The sequence below is a fragment of the Callospermophilus lateralis genome, chromosome 10 (assembly GCF_048772815.1).
Source record: "Callospermophilus lateralis isolate mCalLat2 chromosome 10, mCalLat2.hap1, whole genome shotgun sequence".
In the NCBI taxonomy this organism is placed as follows: domain Eukaryota; kingdom Metazoa; phylum Chordata; class Mammalia; order Rodentia; family Sciuridae; genus Callospermophilus; species Callospermophilus lateralis.
The window spans coordinates 78,751,245-78,764,190 of NC_135314.1; the positions used below are offsets into that span (position 1 = coordinate 78,751,245).

At 33.9% G+C, this 12,946-nt stretch overlaps 1 protein-coding gene across 1 annotated transcript; it reads right to left on the reverse strand.

Annotated features, from left to right (window-relative positions):
• Positions 1 to 1,908: 1,908 nt before the first annotated feature.
• On the reverse strand, positions 1,909 to 2,847 carry LOC143408245 (olfactory receptor 5H19-like). The gene has a single exon (XM_076867757.2). The coding sequence runs from the start codon at positions 2,836 to 2,838 to the stop codon at positions 1,909 to 1,911; it is 930 nt and encodes a 309-aa protein (XP_076723872.1). The 5' UTR covers positions 2,839 to 2,847.
• Between the last annotated feature and the right edge of the window lie 10,099 nt (positions 2,848 to 12,946).

A 12,946-nucleotide genomic window follows, 5' to 3' on the forward strand; every position in this document is an offset into this window, starting at 1 on the left:
TAAAAGATGATACACTTTATTAAATTCTATGTTGGTTTTGTTGCCAGATTCATGTCGATTTCACACAAAACAAATTAGAGGTTTGTATGTGTCAACCAGTACTATACACAGCAAAAAATGAAAAAGAGTAGTAGGACATTAAACTGTAACCTGTAAAACTTTACTGGCCATAAATTAAGTATAATGTATGGCAAAGTGTGACCTAAGAAGAATACATAAGCTATTAAATGCTTCAAATATGTTAGATTTCCTATCCTTTTTGAAATTATCTGGAGTCACATTTTAATTAGATGTTGAAGGAAGTATACCATTTTATCTGTAAATTAAGATGTGACAATGGGGGTGGGTGGGTAATGGAGGACATTCTCTATAGAGAGGTCTTTATGATTGAAAGCACGTACCTGAGAGAGTAAGGCAGATCCAAAAGTATCACAATAACTCATTTTGGAAACAACATGAATTCCACTTGGAGAATTGTAAGGAAGAGACTTAAAAGTTAAACCAGGTTTTATTAGAAAATTCTCAAGTCATGCCAAGACAAGCAAATGCAGAGTGAGAAAGTACAGCATGTAGGCTGTACATTCACAGAAACATATGCATAGGTATATATGCAGATCCAGATACATATGCCATATATGCATATAATCTGGTAGTAATATATGCATATAATCTAGTAGTAATGACAATAAATTAAAAGTTAATGAAGAGATATGATGTAATCAGAGTTTCCTTTATGAAGACTCATCCAGCAACAATGTTTCACAAGGAAAAGAGTGCCAACAGGATGGAGGAGATAGACAACTAGAGTTTTGCAAACATGCTAGGAAGCAGTTTTTAGTGAGGGATTCAGTAATATCAATAGGAATGTGTATGAAATTTCAGTGCTGAGGGGAAAGGCAGGAGTGAGGCTGAAGATGGATTACTCATTACCCACAAACCATGGAGTAGGAAGCCAATGATCAAGAAGTTTTCAAGCATAAAACATACAAATGCTAGCTCGTTTTCACATCCTTCTCAGAAATCCACTTGGAAATCTGACATAATATCATGTCTTTATTATTTGATCTTTGGAAATATATACTTAAAGCTCCTCTTTTTCCATTACATATTTCAACAATTTTTATGTGTTACTACTTTATCTTAATAGCTTCATTGTTTTTAATTCTAGGATAATTGAAGCATTGCCCGCTGATTTCTTCTCTTCATGTTCTTCTTAATCCAATTTTTCAATGTATTCTTGTTTTCTGAATTAGTGAAGCTTTTTAGATGGTAAGACTACACAAGAACACAACTAGAAATGGCCTCAGAATGCATTATAGATTGGGAGAGGTAACTGGCCTCTTCCCTCAACTCACGCAAGCACACTGAGCCATGCCTTTGCTGTCATAATTTTGTTGTTGCATTCCCATTTCTGTTTATTTTTCTGTATGATGTGTAAGTTAAGTTGCTACAGGAATGAAATTCATTATTTCCCAAAAGCGTGGACTGAAAGAACATCCGTATTCCAGAGATTTGTTCACTGAAATACCAACCTGCCTCTTACACAGAGCTCATGTGATATGTCTCTAAGTTAAACAGCATTCAGATCAAAGACATTGTATTAACTTCTTCTCATAGGAATTACACTATTTTAACAGTTAATGCATTTGAAGCCACAGTTAAAAAAACAATCAAACCTATAAAGTGTTCTTATCTGAAATTATTTTAGTAAGTTATAACATTTGATAAAAATCCTTGCCTGCTTTTGAAAGACATAAGCAAATGTTTTATGGAGTTTATTAGTTACTTATACTTTATTAAAAGGCTAACTCAATTATACGTGCAAAAATCTTTGAACACTGACTAAAATACAACCACATTAAACTTGAACTGTTTTGCCACTATTCAACAAAAAGAATAATATGAGATCTAAACATTCCTTTTTAAAAATTTTGTCACTGAATCTATGACTTGCTTATTCCTCAGACTATATATAATTGGATTTAACAGAGGAATTACGATAGTATAAAATAGAGAGACCATCATATCTTGATCCTCTACTTGTGGAGATGCAGGGTGCACATACATGAAGAGAAGAGGACCATAGTACAAAGATACTGATAAGAGATGGGCTCCACAGGTAGAGAAAGCCTTTCTTATGCCTCTGGCAGACTTCTTTTTTAAGATTGTGAAGAGAACAAGTGTGTAAGAGATCAGAATTGTAAAAATAGTGAAAACCTGAATTGAACCAGAGAAAATAAAAACAATTAGATAATTAATTGAAGGATCAGTGCAGGAAATCTTGAACAATGATATAATATCACAATAAAAGTGATGTATTATGTTGGAATTACAGAAGGTTAATCTGAATAAAAATCCTTCATGAATGAATGCGTGAAGAAGTCCACCTACAAATGACAAGACTAACAGATTTATGCATAGTCTGTTGGTCATTATTACTGGATAGAGTAAAGGTTTGCATATGGCTGCATAGCGATCATAAGCCATTGCTGCCAGGAGAAAACATTCTGTGGTTGCACTGATATTAAAGGAAAAGAATTGTACCATGCATTCAGACAGAGAAATGAATTTATTCTTAGCTAAGAAGTTGACCAGCATCTTTGGAATCACTGTGGATGATATAGATGCATCCACAAAGGCTAAACTCCCAAGAAATAAGTACATGGGGATGTGAAGCTGGGGGTCTTTCCATATGAGAGTAATCAACCCAAGGTTCCCTACAAGGGTGATGAGGAATATCACCAAGAACAGCAGGAACAAGGGGAGTTTCCACTGTGGTTGGTGTATAAGTCCTGTGAGAACAAATACTGTCAGTGAAGTTGCATTGTCCTTTTCCATATTCTCAGTGGATATCCCCTAAAATGAAATAGAGTATTATAAGAAAGCATTCACAAATTTTAGAATGTGAAAATTGGAGCAGTAGAATAAAACCCATGCACTTATCAAAATTCTCTTTCAATTTTATTTAATATTAATATAAGGGGAATTATGTCACAGATTGAAGAGATACCATAAACTTGATTATTTCTATTTAAATTGGAATAAATTAACAGATTTAAAAAACAAGAGGTCTTATAAGAAATGTTGGGTTGGAGATATACCTCAGTTGGTAGAGTGCTTGCTTCACACGCACAAAGGCCTGGGTTCAATCCCCAGAACCACAAAAAAAAAAAAAAAAAAAAAAAAGAAAGAAAGAAAGAAAGAAAGAAAGAAAAGAAAGAAAGAAAGAATAAAGAAAAGAAAGCAATGTTAAATTTGGGGAGACACTGTTAATGTGATAGGAAAATGCTGTGTGTGGGTCACAGGTGCAAGGTCCAGGGAAAAGATACTTGGAAGACCTGAATTGTAAAAAGAATTAAATGCAACAATATAGATATTATTCAACTGGGATAAAGCAAAAACTTTTTAGGCATTGAAATTTTAAATTAGGAAGCAGCATTAAAAAATATATTTAAAATAATTTTTAAAATATCTTATGGCAGTTGAGAAGATGAGTTTCTGGGAGGACAAACTGGCATCAGTTTTTCAGACCCAATTATTTATCAGAAATGTGTGGGGATATTTGTACAAAAAAGAGATTGTGAGATATTATTAGAAAAAATTAATTAAGTAGTTTAAAATCATTTGCATTTTTTAAAACAATCTCCAGGTGATTTAAATGCATCTGCAGTGATCAGACCATGTGTGATATGATATTGATGAGCACAAAGAGATGGATTAAAAAGAATTCATAAGAGGCTGGGGTTGTGGCTCAGCAGTAGAGCGCTGGCCTAGCACGTGTGAGGCCCTGGGTTCAATCCTCAGCACCACATAAAAATAAATAAATAAAGGTATTGTGTCCAACTACAACTGAAAAATAAATATTAAAAAATTCATAATATAGTTACTAGTATGCAGTGTCATAGCACCTGTGAATGGGAGGTCAGTAGAGGAAAGAGAAATCATTTGATGAGATATGTAGATGATCATTAAAAATTGAGATTGAGAACTTTGATGCATGAGCAAAATGGTGAAAAGTACATTTTCTGAACATGCAAGTGACATGTCCTCAGTAATATTGAATCTATCAATGCTTAATAATAATGATGTGGATGTCATTGGAGTAATTGGAAGGCAGTGTTATGAATAGCCTATGCATTCATGTATACACAAAGAAAAGAGAATAAAGACAAGGAAGAAATTAAGGAACTTACATTATTATATATTATATTATTATAAAAAGGGGATGGAAAGCATTTACTACAAGGTCCACATTCAATACCTTTTCTGTCATATAGTCTTGATGTCAGGCTGTGGCAATATAGAAGGCAAGAAACTAGAAAGTCACTTTTCCATTCACCTCACATGTACATCCAAGGAGCTTGGCCTGGGTTCATCCAAGTAAATCCACCTGAGCCAGGTTGGGCTTGAAATATGAACAGAATCAGACAAAGTTTCACACAGTAAAAATAATTTTAGTAGCATGGGTAGCCAAGGTAGCAATATTAAGACTCCAGGAAAAGTATCCTTCATTCACACGAAGGCAGTGACAGTGTGAGCCGCGGTATCTGAAGTTCAACAGCAGTTACAACCCTCATTGAACTAGTGCACCGGAACATAATTTTGGCTATTGGTTGACTGCATTGCCTCTTCTGTTCCTGCCCATTTTTCTATCTGATTACTCCAATCTCCCTGGCATTTCTATGTTAGCATCAGTTTCCTTTCAATAAAATCATTTCCTGGTGCCAACCAAAATTCCAGGCTAGCTTCACTGTGAGGCCAAGGAGAGACAAGAAAAGGACACTGAGCAGAGTGCAACTGGACATTGAAAGCTGTTATCTTAAAGAGAGAAAAATACTAAGAATGACAGAGTGATGTACAGAACCAATGCCAAATTAAATGTTCTAGTAGGACCAGGAATCAGTGGGGGTCACTAAGTGTCGAAATTTTCAAAAATGTTAGTGTCTTTGGTGAGACCAGATTCCTTTTTTTTTTCAAATAAATAAACATTTAATATCTGAAATTCAGGGAGAAATATAATGAATTGTGACAATAACATTGATAACATAAGCTTTTTCCAAATGGAGAGACCAGATTCCTATCTGTGATACTGTTGAGGTCAGAAAATAATGCGAAATAAGTAGGAAACAAGGCACTACAGTGAAGGGAAAGATAGAAAGTGTTTTGAGAAATATGAAGGACAGTGGGCATTTGTGTACTGTCCACTGTGATCTTTTTTCCTGCAGGACACATCCTAATAAAAATTTTCAAATAAAAGTGACAGCAGAGGTGAGGAAGGTCTCAAGAGAGAAAAACAACAGAAGAAGTAAAAAATGAAATTTGGGTGGGAGAAAAGAAATAGAGTATAACAAAGACATAGAAACTCAAGTCAAAGCACAGGGACAGAGGAAGTACCAGAGAAAGAAGGCCAAAAACTAAATGAAAGGAGAGTCTTACAGGCTTTCCTACAAATCAAAGTCAGTTTGCTATTGAATATGTTTTTGAAAACAGATTTTGATTTTCAAATTTACTTCATAAATTTTGTATTGTTGATATCATAGGCTGAATTTTCTTTTAATATTTAAATGTTACTTTATTTTCATTATTATGACAATTAGAGCAGATTTCTCTAGAAAACATGCTGATTTTATTTGAGAAAACATTTCTTCTCCTCCAGTTGTTTTTGGTTTGGTTTGGTTTCTTGGCATGATAAAATTCAGAGAAAGACTAAATCCTGTATATTCACAATATATATAACACCAGTATTTCCAATTGTTAAATGTATTTTTGTATGAAAGAGTTTTACTTCTATACAGTCCCAAGTCACAAAATAATTGAAAATTCTCAAATAAGTTTTTTTTGTGGGTACTTAATGAAGTCATAAATGCAACAAAATGTAGGAGAGGGATATTTTCTACATATTTTCTAGGTATTGTCAGAAGAGGATGGAGGCTCAGAGGAGTAAAGATTTAAGTGACAGATATTAAATTTTGATCAGAAAATATGATTAATTAAAGGAATAATCTTTTATTGGAATAAGAGAAATTGTTTATATAATAATCATTATTTCTTATGTACTAAAACTCAATTTTAAATTGCTTATCATTGTAGTTCAGAAGTTAAAAGTTATGATGATGATAGTAAGGTTAAAAAGATAATAAAGCATCACTAAGGGGAACAATTCAGGTGAAACTATTTTTATTCTTATTTTTCTTACCATATATAATGACAATAATAAAATATATAGCTAATTCATTTTTAATATTCTTTTACATCAGCTATATTGGAATCTAAATTTAAAATTATTATAAATTAAACAGTATTTTTAACTTTCTGTATAAACAATAGTACATACTATAAAAATTCTTTCCTTCTTACCCATAATATTTTCAAAGAAATTGCAGAGATCCTTAAAATATTCTGGACTTTCTAAAGCAGAAAAAAATTGCAGCAGTACAGGATTGATAATAACAAAAGTAGCAGTTGATTGATTTTGGAGGTTTAACTTTCCAGTCTCAGTAAAATGTTGTTTATATAAGTTTGCTATGGACACATGTATCAACCAGTTGAATAATTATGTGCTTTTTCCAGAACTAAAAAGCGTGGAGATCTGAATTTCCCCTAAGACTACCAGTGTTCCCCGTAGGACAAGTGGAGTTGTTCTACTGGGCACTGTGGATTTGGACATTTGTCTGTATTTATAAGAATTATACACTGTCTTGATATTGAAGTTCTACCTTGTCTTAGAATCAGATAATATTGGACCTCTAACTTTGTTTTACTTTTTAAAAGTTGTTTGACAATTTGGTATCCCTTACGTTTCCATGGGAATATTAGAATCATCTTGTCAATTCTGAAAGACAGCAAAATGTGATTTTGATTGTGATTTCATTAATCTATACTTACCTTTGAGTAAAACTGACATGTTTTTCAATATTAATTCTCCTGACCAAAACACTAAATATTTTTCTATTTATTTTGATCTTTAATTTCTCATAGAAGTTTTTTTTAAATTTATTTTTCACTGTATAGGTTTTGCACAACTTTTATCAGATTTATCACTGTTTTTATAAATAAGTATTGCATATACTGTTTTAAATTTATATTCCTGACTTTGTTACTAGTATGGAAATATAATTGATTTTTAAATATTGATTTTACATTCTGGAGAACTGCTAAATTTATTTATTAGTTACAATAGGTTTTTTTTTGTTGTTGTTATTTGTTTGTTTTTGTAGATTCCATTGGATTTCTCTTTGCACAATCATATCAATCTTTAAAACTTGTAATTGTGTCTACCTTTCCAGTCTGGATAAATTCCATTTGATCTTTATTTAAATTAATTCATTAATTTTAACTCTGGTTTTCAATAAGAATTGCATATATTTAAGTTATAGTATGTAATGCTTAATGTACATAGATGATTACTACAATCAAGCAAATGAACAAATCAGTCTTATCACATGGCTGGTTACCTTTTTAATATGCTTTCTGACAACACCTGAGATCTATACTCTTCACAAATTTCCAGCATAATACAATATTATTAACTATACTCATTAGGCTATAAATTAATTCACTAAATGTTTTAAATGTTTGAAAAGAAACTGATAGAGACTCTAATTTATTTAATTATGTGTACTTGGTGTCCCAGAAGGAAGGTAATAGCCAAAAATATTGTTGAAGAAATAATGGCCCAATTTTATGATAAATATAAATTAAGAGATCAAAGAAGGTCAATAGCCCCACACAAGATAAATACAAACAAAACTGTACCAAGGCACATATTCAAATATCTGAAGGACATGATTGAAAAATACAGTATCCAATTAGGTAGAAAGGAGTGAAGGGAGGGGAGGGGATAGGAGGGTAGGAAGGACAGTAGAATGAATTGAACATTATCACCCTATGTGCAAATATGACTACATGACCAGTGTAATCCTGCATCGTGTACAACCAGAGAAGTTATACTCCATTTATGTGTGAAATATCAAAGTGAATTCTACTGTCATGTATAACTAATTAGAACAAATCTTTTAAAAAGAAAAATACAATATCCAGGACAAAAAAAAAACTCACATCTTACACTGAGAAACAAAAACAAGAATAGTAGATAGCTTGTCAGGAATTTCCAAGTCATAAAATAATTAAGAAAAAAAACATACTTAATGGCTGAAAGAAAAAAGAAACTGTGATTCTAGAAGACTAAGTGAAAATGTGTTTCAAAAATTAAGGGGAAGTCCTGCGCAGTGGTGCATGCCTGCAATCCCAGCAGCTCAGGAGACTGACATAAGAGGATGGCAAATTCAGAGCCAGCCTCAGTAACTATGAGGTACTAAACAACTCAGTGAGACCCTGTCTCTAAATAAAATACAAAATAGGTCTGGGTATGTGACTCAGTGGTTGAGTGCCCCTGAGTTCAATCCCCAGTTTTATATAATATATATATTATATAAAACTATATATATAATATATAAATATATATATATAAAACTAATAATATATATTAGTTATTTATTAGTTACAATACATATATATGAAGTTATAATACATATATATTATATAATAAATATATACATTATATATATGAAAATTTGTAAAGGAAAAGGGGTAAAGATGTGACTAAATACAAAAGGTGTTATTTTCTCAGTTTCTAGTGTCTTTACAAAGAACTGACTCTTTGAAGCACAAGTAATAGAATTGCAAATTTTGCAAAAGAGACAAAATGGAGAGAAGTATACTGTTGGAAAGTTCTTACACAACACATACAGAAAATTTATTATTTTCAGGTAAATTGTTATGAATTAAAACTGCATACTCTAAATTTAGAGCAAATTTTTTTAAAAAAAAATAGGTTTAACTAATAAACTGCTACTAGAGGTAAAATTGATTTTTTTTTTAACCAAGGAGATTGCATCCAGGTGCACTTAATCACTGAGCTACATCCCCAGCCCTTATTTGTATTTTATTTTGAGACAGAGTCTCTCTGAATTGCTCAGGACCTTGCTAAATTGCTGAAACTGGCTTTGAACTCAAACTCCCCAGCTGCTAGGATTACAGACAAGTACCACCATGCCCAGCCAAAATTGAATTCTTAATAAACAATACAAAAGAATGCAACAGAAGAGTAAAATGAATCAAATAAGAGTGGAACAAATAAAACACAACAATGGAAATGTACAGGGAAGCCTTCCTCTGGTGAGCAAACTCCTGGGAGGAGTGGCAGGTAACTAGCACTCTGTTTCCCACACTTGGAATGCTGGGCAGTTTCTCCTAGAAGCTAGTTATATAACTAATACAGGTGCAATATCTAGTTGGTATGGTACTGTTCTTCTTGAAGAGGCTCTGTGCTATAGCCTTATCTTCCTGGACCTTGATCTCAGATACTCAACTCCTGAGAATAAGGAACACCAAACAATAATGTAGTTATGGCACTAATGACATAAAGTAACCTATTGATATAAATAAAAGTTGGCAGTTTGGCCTCTCTGCCATTTTGCCATCTTCCCTGCCTCTGCATCTTGTTTCAATGTCTCTTTTTGCTTTTCCTTACACAACAAAATAGCATAGATGGATGAGTTAAATAAAAGAAATTTATTTTCTCAGTCTCAAGGCCAGAAGTCTTATGGTGAAGATCTAAGGAAGGACTTTTTCTGGCTCGCTGGTCACTGTGTCTTCCCATGGCAGACCAAAAAAAAAAAAAAAAAAAAGAGCAAGTTTTCTGGTATCCCTTCTTATAAGAATCCTTAATCTATCATGAGTGCCCATGGTCATGAAGTTATCTTGTTGATGAAAGCTCAGTCCTTGTCCTCAATGCCAATTCAATAATGAGGACACAGTTTTGAGAAAAAGGAAAAGAAGGTTTATTGCCTTGCTAACCATGAAGAAACACAAGAGACTCCTGTTCCAGAGGCTGTGAATCTGCCCATCAGCAGGAACAGGCTTTTAAAGAGGTGATTCAAAGGCTACATTCCACGTGTTCTCTGTTGGAGTTGTAATTCACTTGTTAATTTGGGAAATAGTCATTTCTGGGATCTTCTGGTAACAAAGTCTGGATTTTTTTCATTTCTATGGTGTGTTTGCAATCAAGGACAGATAAAACTATCTAAAATGAGGAAGAAAGGTCTGCATGGATTAACAAAAATAAAAGTATAGCTTTAAATCTCTTACATATTTAGCAAACAATGTTAATCATCAGAAATTGACTTAGTCAAAGCAAACAGATATAAGACAGGTCTTCAAATTACAGTGTGGCCCTTCTAAGTCAGATACAATGTATAAAAGAGAGCACTTATTGGTTATATTGCCTGTAAATATAACCAATAACCTTTCATTTTATAAACTTTTATATAACACTTAGATGATGCTTAGATAGTTTTCAAATACATACATATACTTAGTCACATATATTTTGGGTTACTATAACCTAAATAACTATTGTTTGTTTAACCAGTTATAACATAAATAACTGTTATAACCTAAATAATTGTTGTTTGTTTAACCAGTTACAAAGCAGTCATTTAAGACTTTAAACAAGTACAAACCCCAATTCCTTTAAGATTTAGTTTTCCAAAGTAACAAAACCTAACAAATACTAGAAAATATCAATAGATAAGAGCAGATCAATGTTTCTGACTTTGCTTCATATCAGTACATTAATGTCCAAATAACTTTGACTAGGCTAATTGTAGCCAATTTAATCATAAACACAAATTCTTTAAGATTCGCCTTCCACAAACCTTCTGCAACTTAGACATTCACAACTTACATCTTTAGGTTTGTCCTCATTCATATTGTATTTTAACTCAAGAATATCACTTTATCAGACAAAATATCTTCTTATCCAGAAGTATTTCTTTTACCTTCTAATTTTTCACACTAAAATATTTTCATGCATGTAACTTTCTTTTCTAGTTTTAAACTCTTCCTTAAGTTCATATTCTGAAATCAACCTTATGAATGTTATCTGTGCATTTTATTTACACAACAAATTTCATCCCAGGTGAGGGTTGCACAATCCAGCATATACAAAAAACTCTGCCTTATTCTTTTTTCTCCCAAGTTACAATTAAGGTGTTAGAGCACAGGATATTTTTGAGCCTGACCTGTCTCCATTATCATTATCTCAATGCCATCAACTTTAAGTGAGTTCTTCACTGACAATTGTATGCTGCTTTGGGGCCTTTTTCTTATACAATGCATATTGATATTCAATGGAGGAGGCCCTTTTCTTCCTTTTTAGGCTTCCTTGAAGATCCCTTTTCAGAGACTGCCTACAATACAGGGATTGGCCTTAGTTTTCTTTTTCTTTTCTGGGTGTAGTTATTTATTCTGTCGGTCTACCCAGGAATTTAGTTTGATGGGATACTATTATAGCAATAACTGCTTTGCCCCAGTGACGAATATCCCCTTGCAAAACGGGACGACCTGTCAGATCTTAAAAGGGGAGACTATTCCTTTCCCCAGGTCATAAACTAACAGTGCTGAAACCTACTGCCAGATCCTTTGTGGCTAGCACACTCTATCCTCCAGAGGCAAAAGGGGCTAGAAGGCAGAGCAGAAGCCAAGTTCTCTTTGGCCATTTTTTCTATAGTCCAGGCAGGTTTTCTGGAATTTTCCCAGTTTAGGGCTGGTGTCCTTGGCCCACAGGGAGTTGATCTGTGTCTGCCTGGGACCAGGCTGGCAAATAGTGCTGCTAGTGCCAGTGCTGGGTTCAAAACATTGAAATCTTTTAAAAACTCTTTCTTCTGGTGTTCTAATATCCTTAAACACAAGAGGTAGTGCCTTATGGCAACTTCAAATTAGTTCCTGCCTGTTCGGACCTCTTATCGTGAAACTGCATAAATGCCTATACAGGCAGAATCTCTTTCATATACTTTACCCCTGACAGACCAACTTCAACCTCAAGATTGTATAATAATTCATAAAAACCATTCAAAGCCCAGAATGTGTTGCAGTAGATGGTTTAGTCTACTGGTAAGATCAGTGCAGCTTGGGGCTGGGGCTGAGTCTCAGTGGCAGAGCACTGGGTTAGATCCTCAGCCCCACATAAAAATAAAGAAACAAAGATATTGTATCCACCTACAACTAAACATATTAATTAAAAAAAAATCAATGCAGCATGACCCATGTCTTAAAGGCCCAGTAACTGGCAAAAAAATAGACAGACAAAATAGATCACCAAAACCACAGCTGACAGAAAAGTTTAAAACAGACAGACCTGCATGTACAAATTTCTTCCACTTACTTTATGTTTGATAGATTAATTCCAACTGCAAGATTATACAATAATACAGAAACCTATTTAAAAGCCAGATCATTGCAGTAAAAATTATCTTACATAGACTTATACCTATAGGTGCCCCTTTATTCAACTCACTTTACCTCTGACAGACCAATTTCAATTGCAAGATTGTACCAACAGAAACACAAAGAGAGACAACCAGAGAGGAGCCCCTAAACCATGGCCAACAGATGGGAACCTTTAAATTGACTAGCCAAGATCTTTCCCAAAAGACTACCTACTGGCTGTGTCTTACAGTAACAGATACCACAAAACAGACATCCTGAGGGAAATCCCAAGCCCAAGGCCAGCAAACAGATGAAAAGGGAGAACAGACCAAAAGGGAGTAAATATCCCTAGGTTTTCAATTCCCATTGACTCCTATACCAGTGGCATCACAGATGTCCTCAGAAAGAGGGACCAGAAGTTCCCACAAAGAAGAATCGGATGTGTGGAATCAAGGGTCTTGGCCTGCACGCTTGAGGACTTACCAAATGGCCAAGGGAGTCATGACTTTACAGAGGTCAGTTTCCTTTTTCTCTAAATGGACCATGATGGAGCAACCTGTACGTTTAGGGAGAGAACGGGGAGTTCCCTGAAGCAAGGGGAGTTCCCTGAAGCATATGCTGGGAGGATCTCTCCATCTATCCCTTTACTCAGAGGAAGAGCTTCTCTGGTTCAACC

Coding starts and splice junctions, on each gene's coding strand:
- LOC143408245 (XM_076867757.2), bottom strand. CDS start 2,838: ATGGAAAAGGACAATGCAACTTCACTGACAGTATTTGTTCTCACAGGA.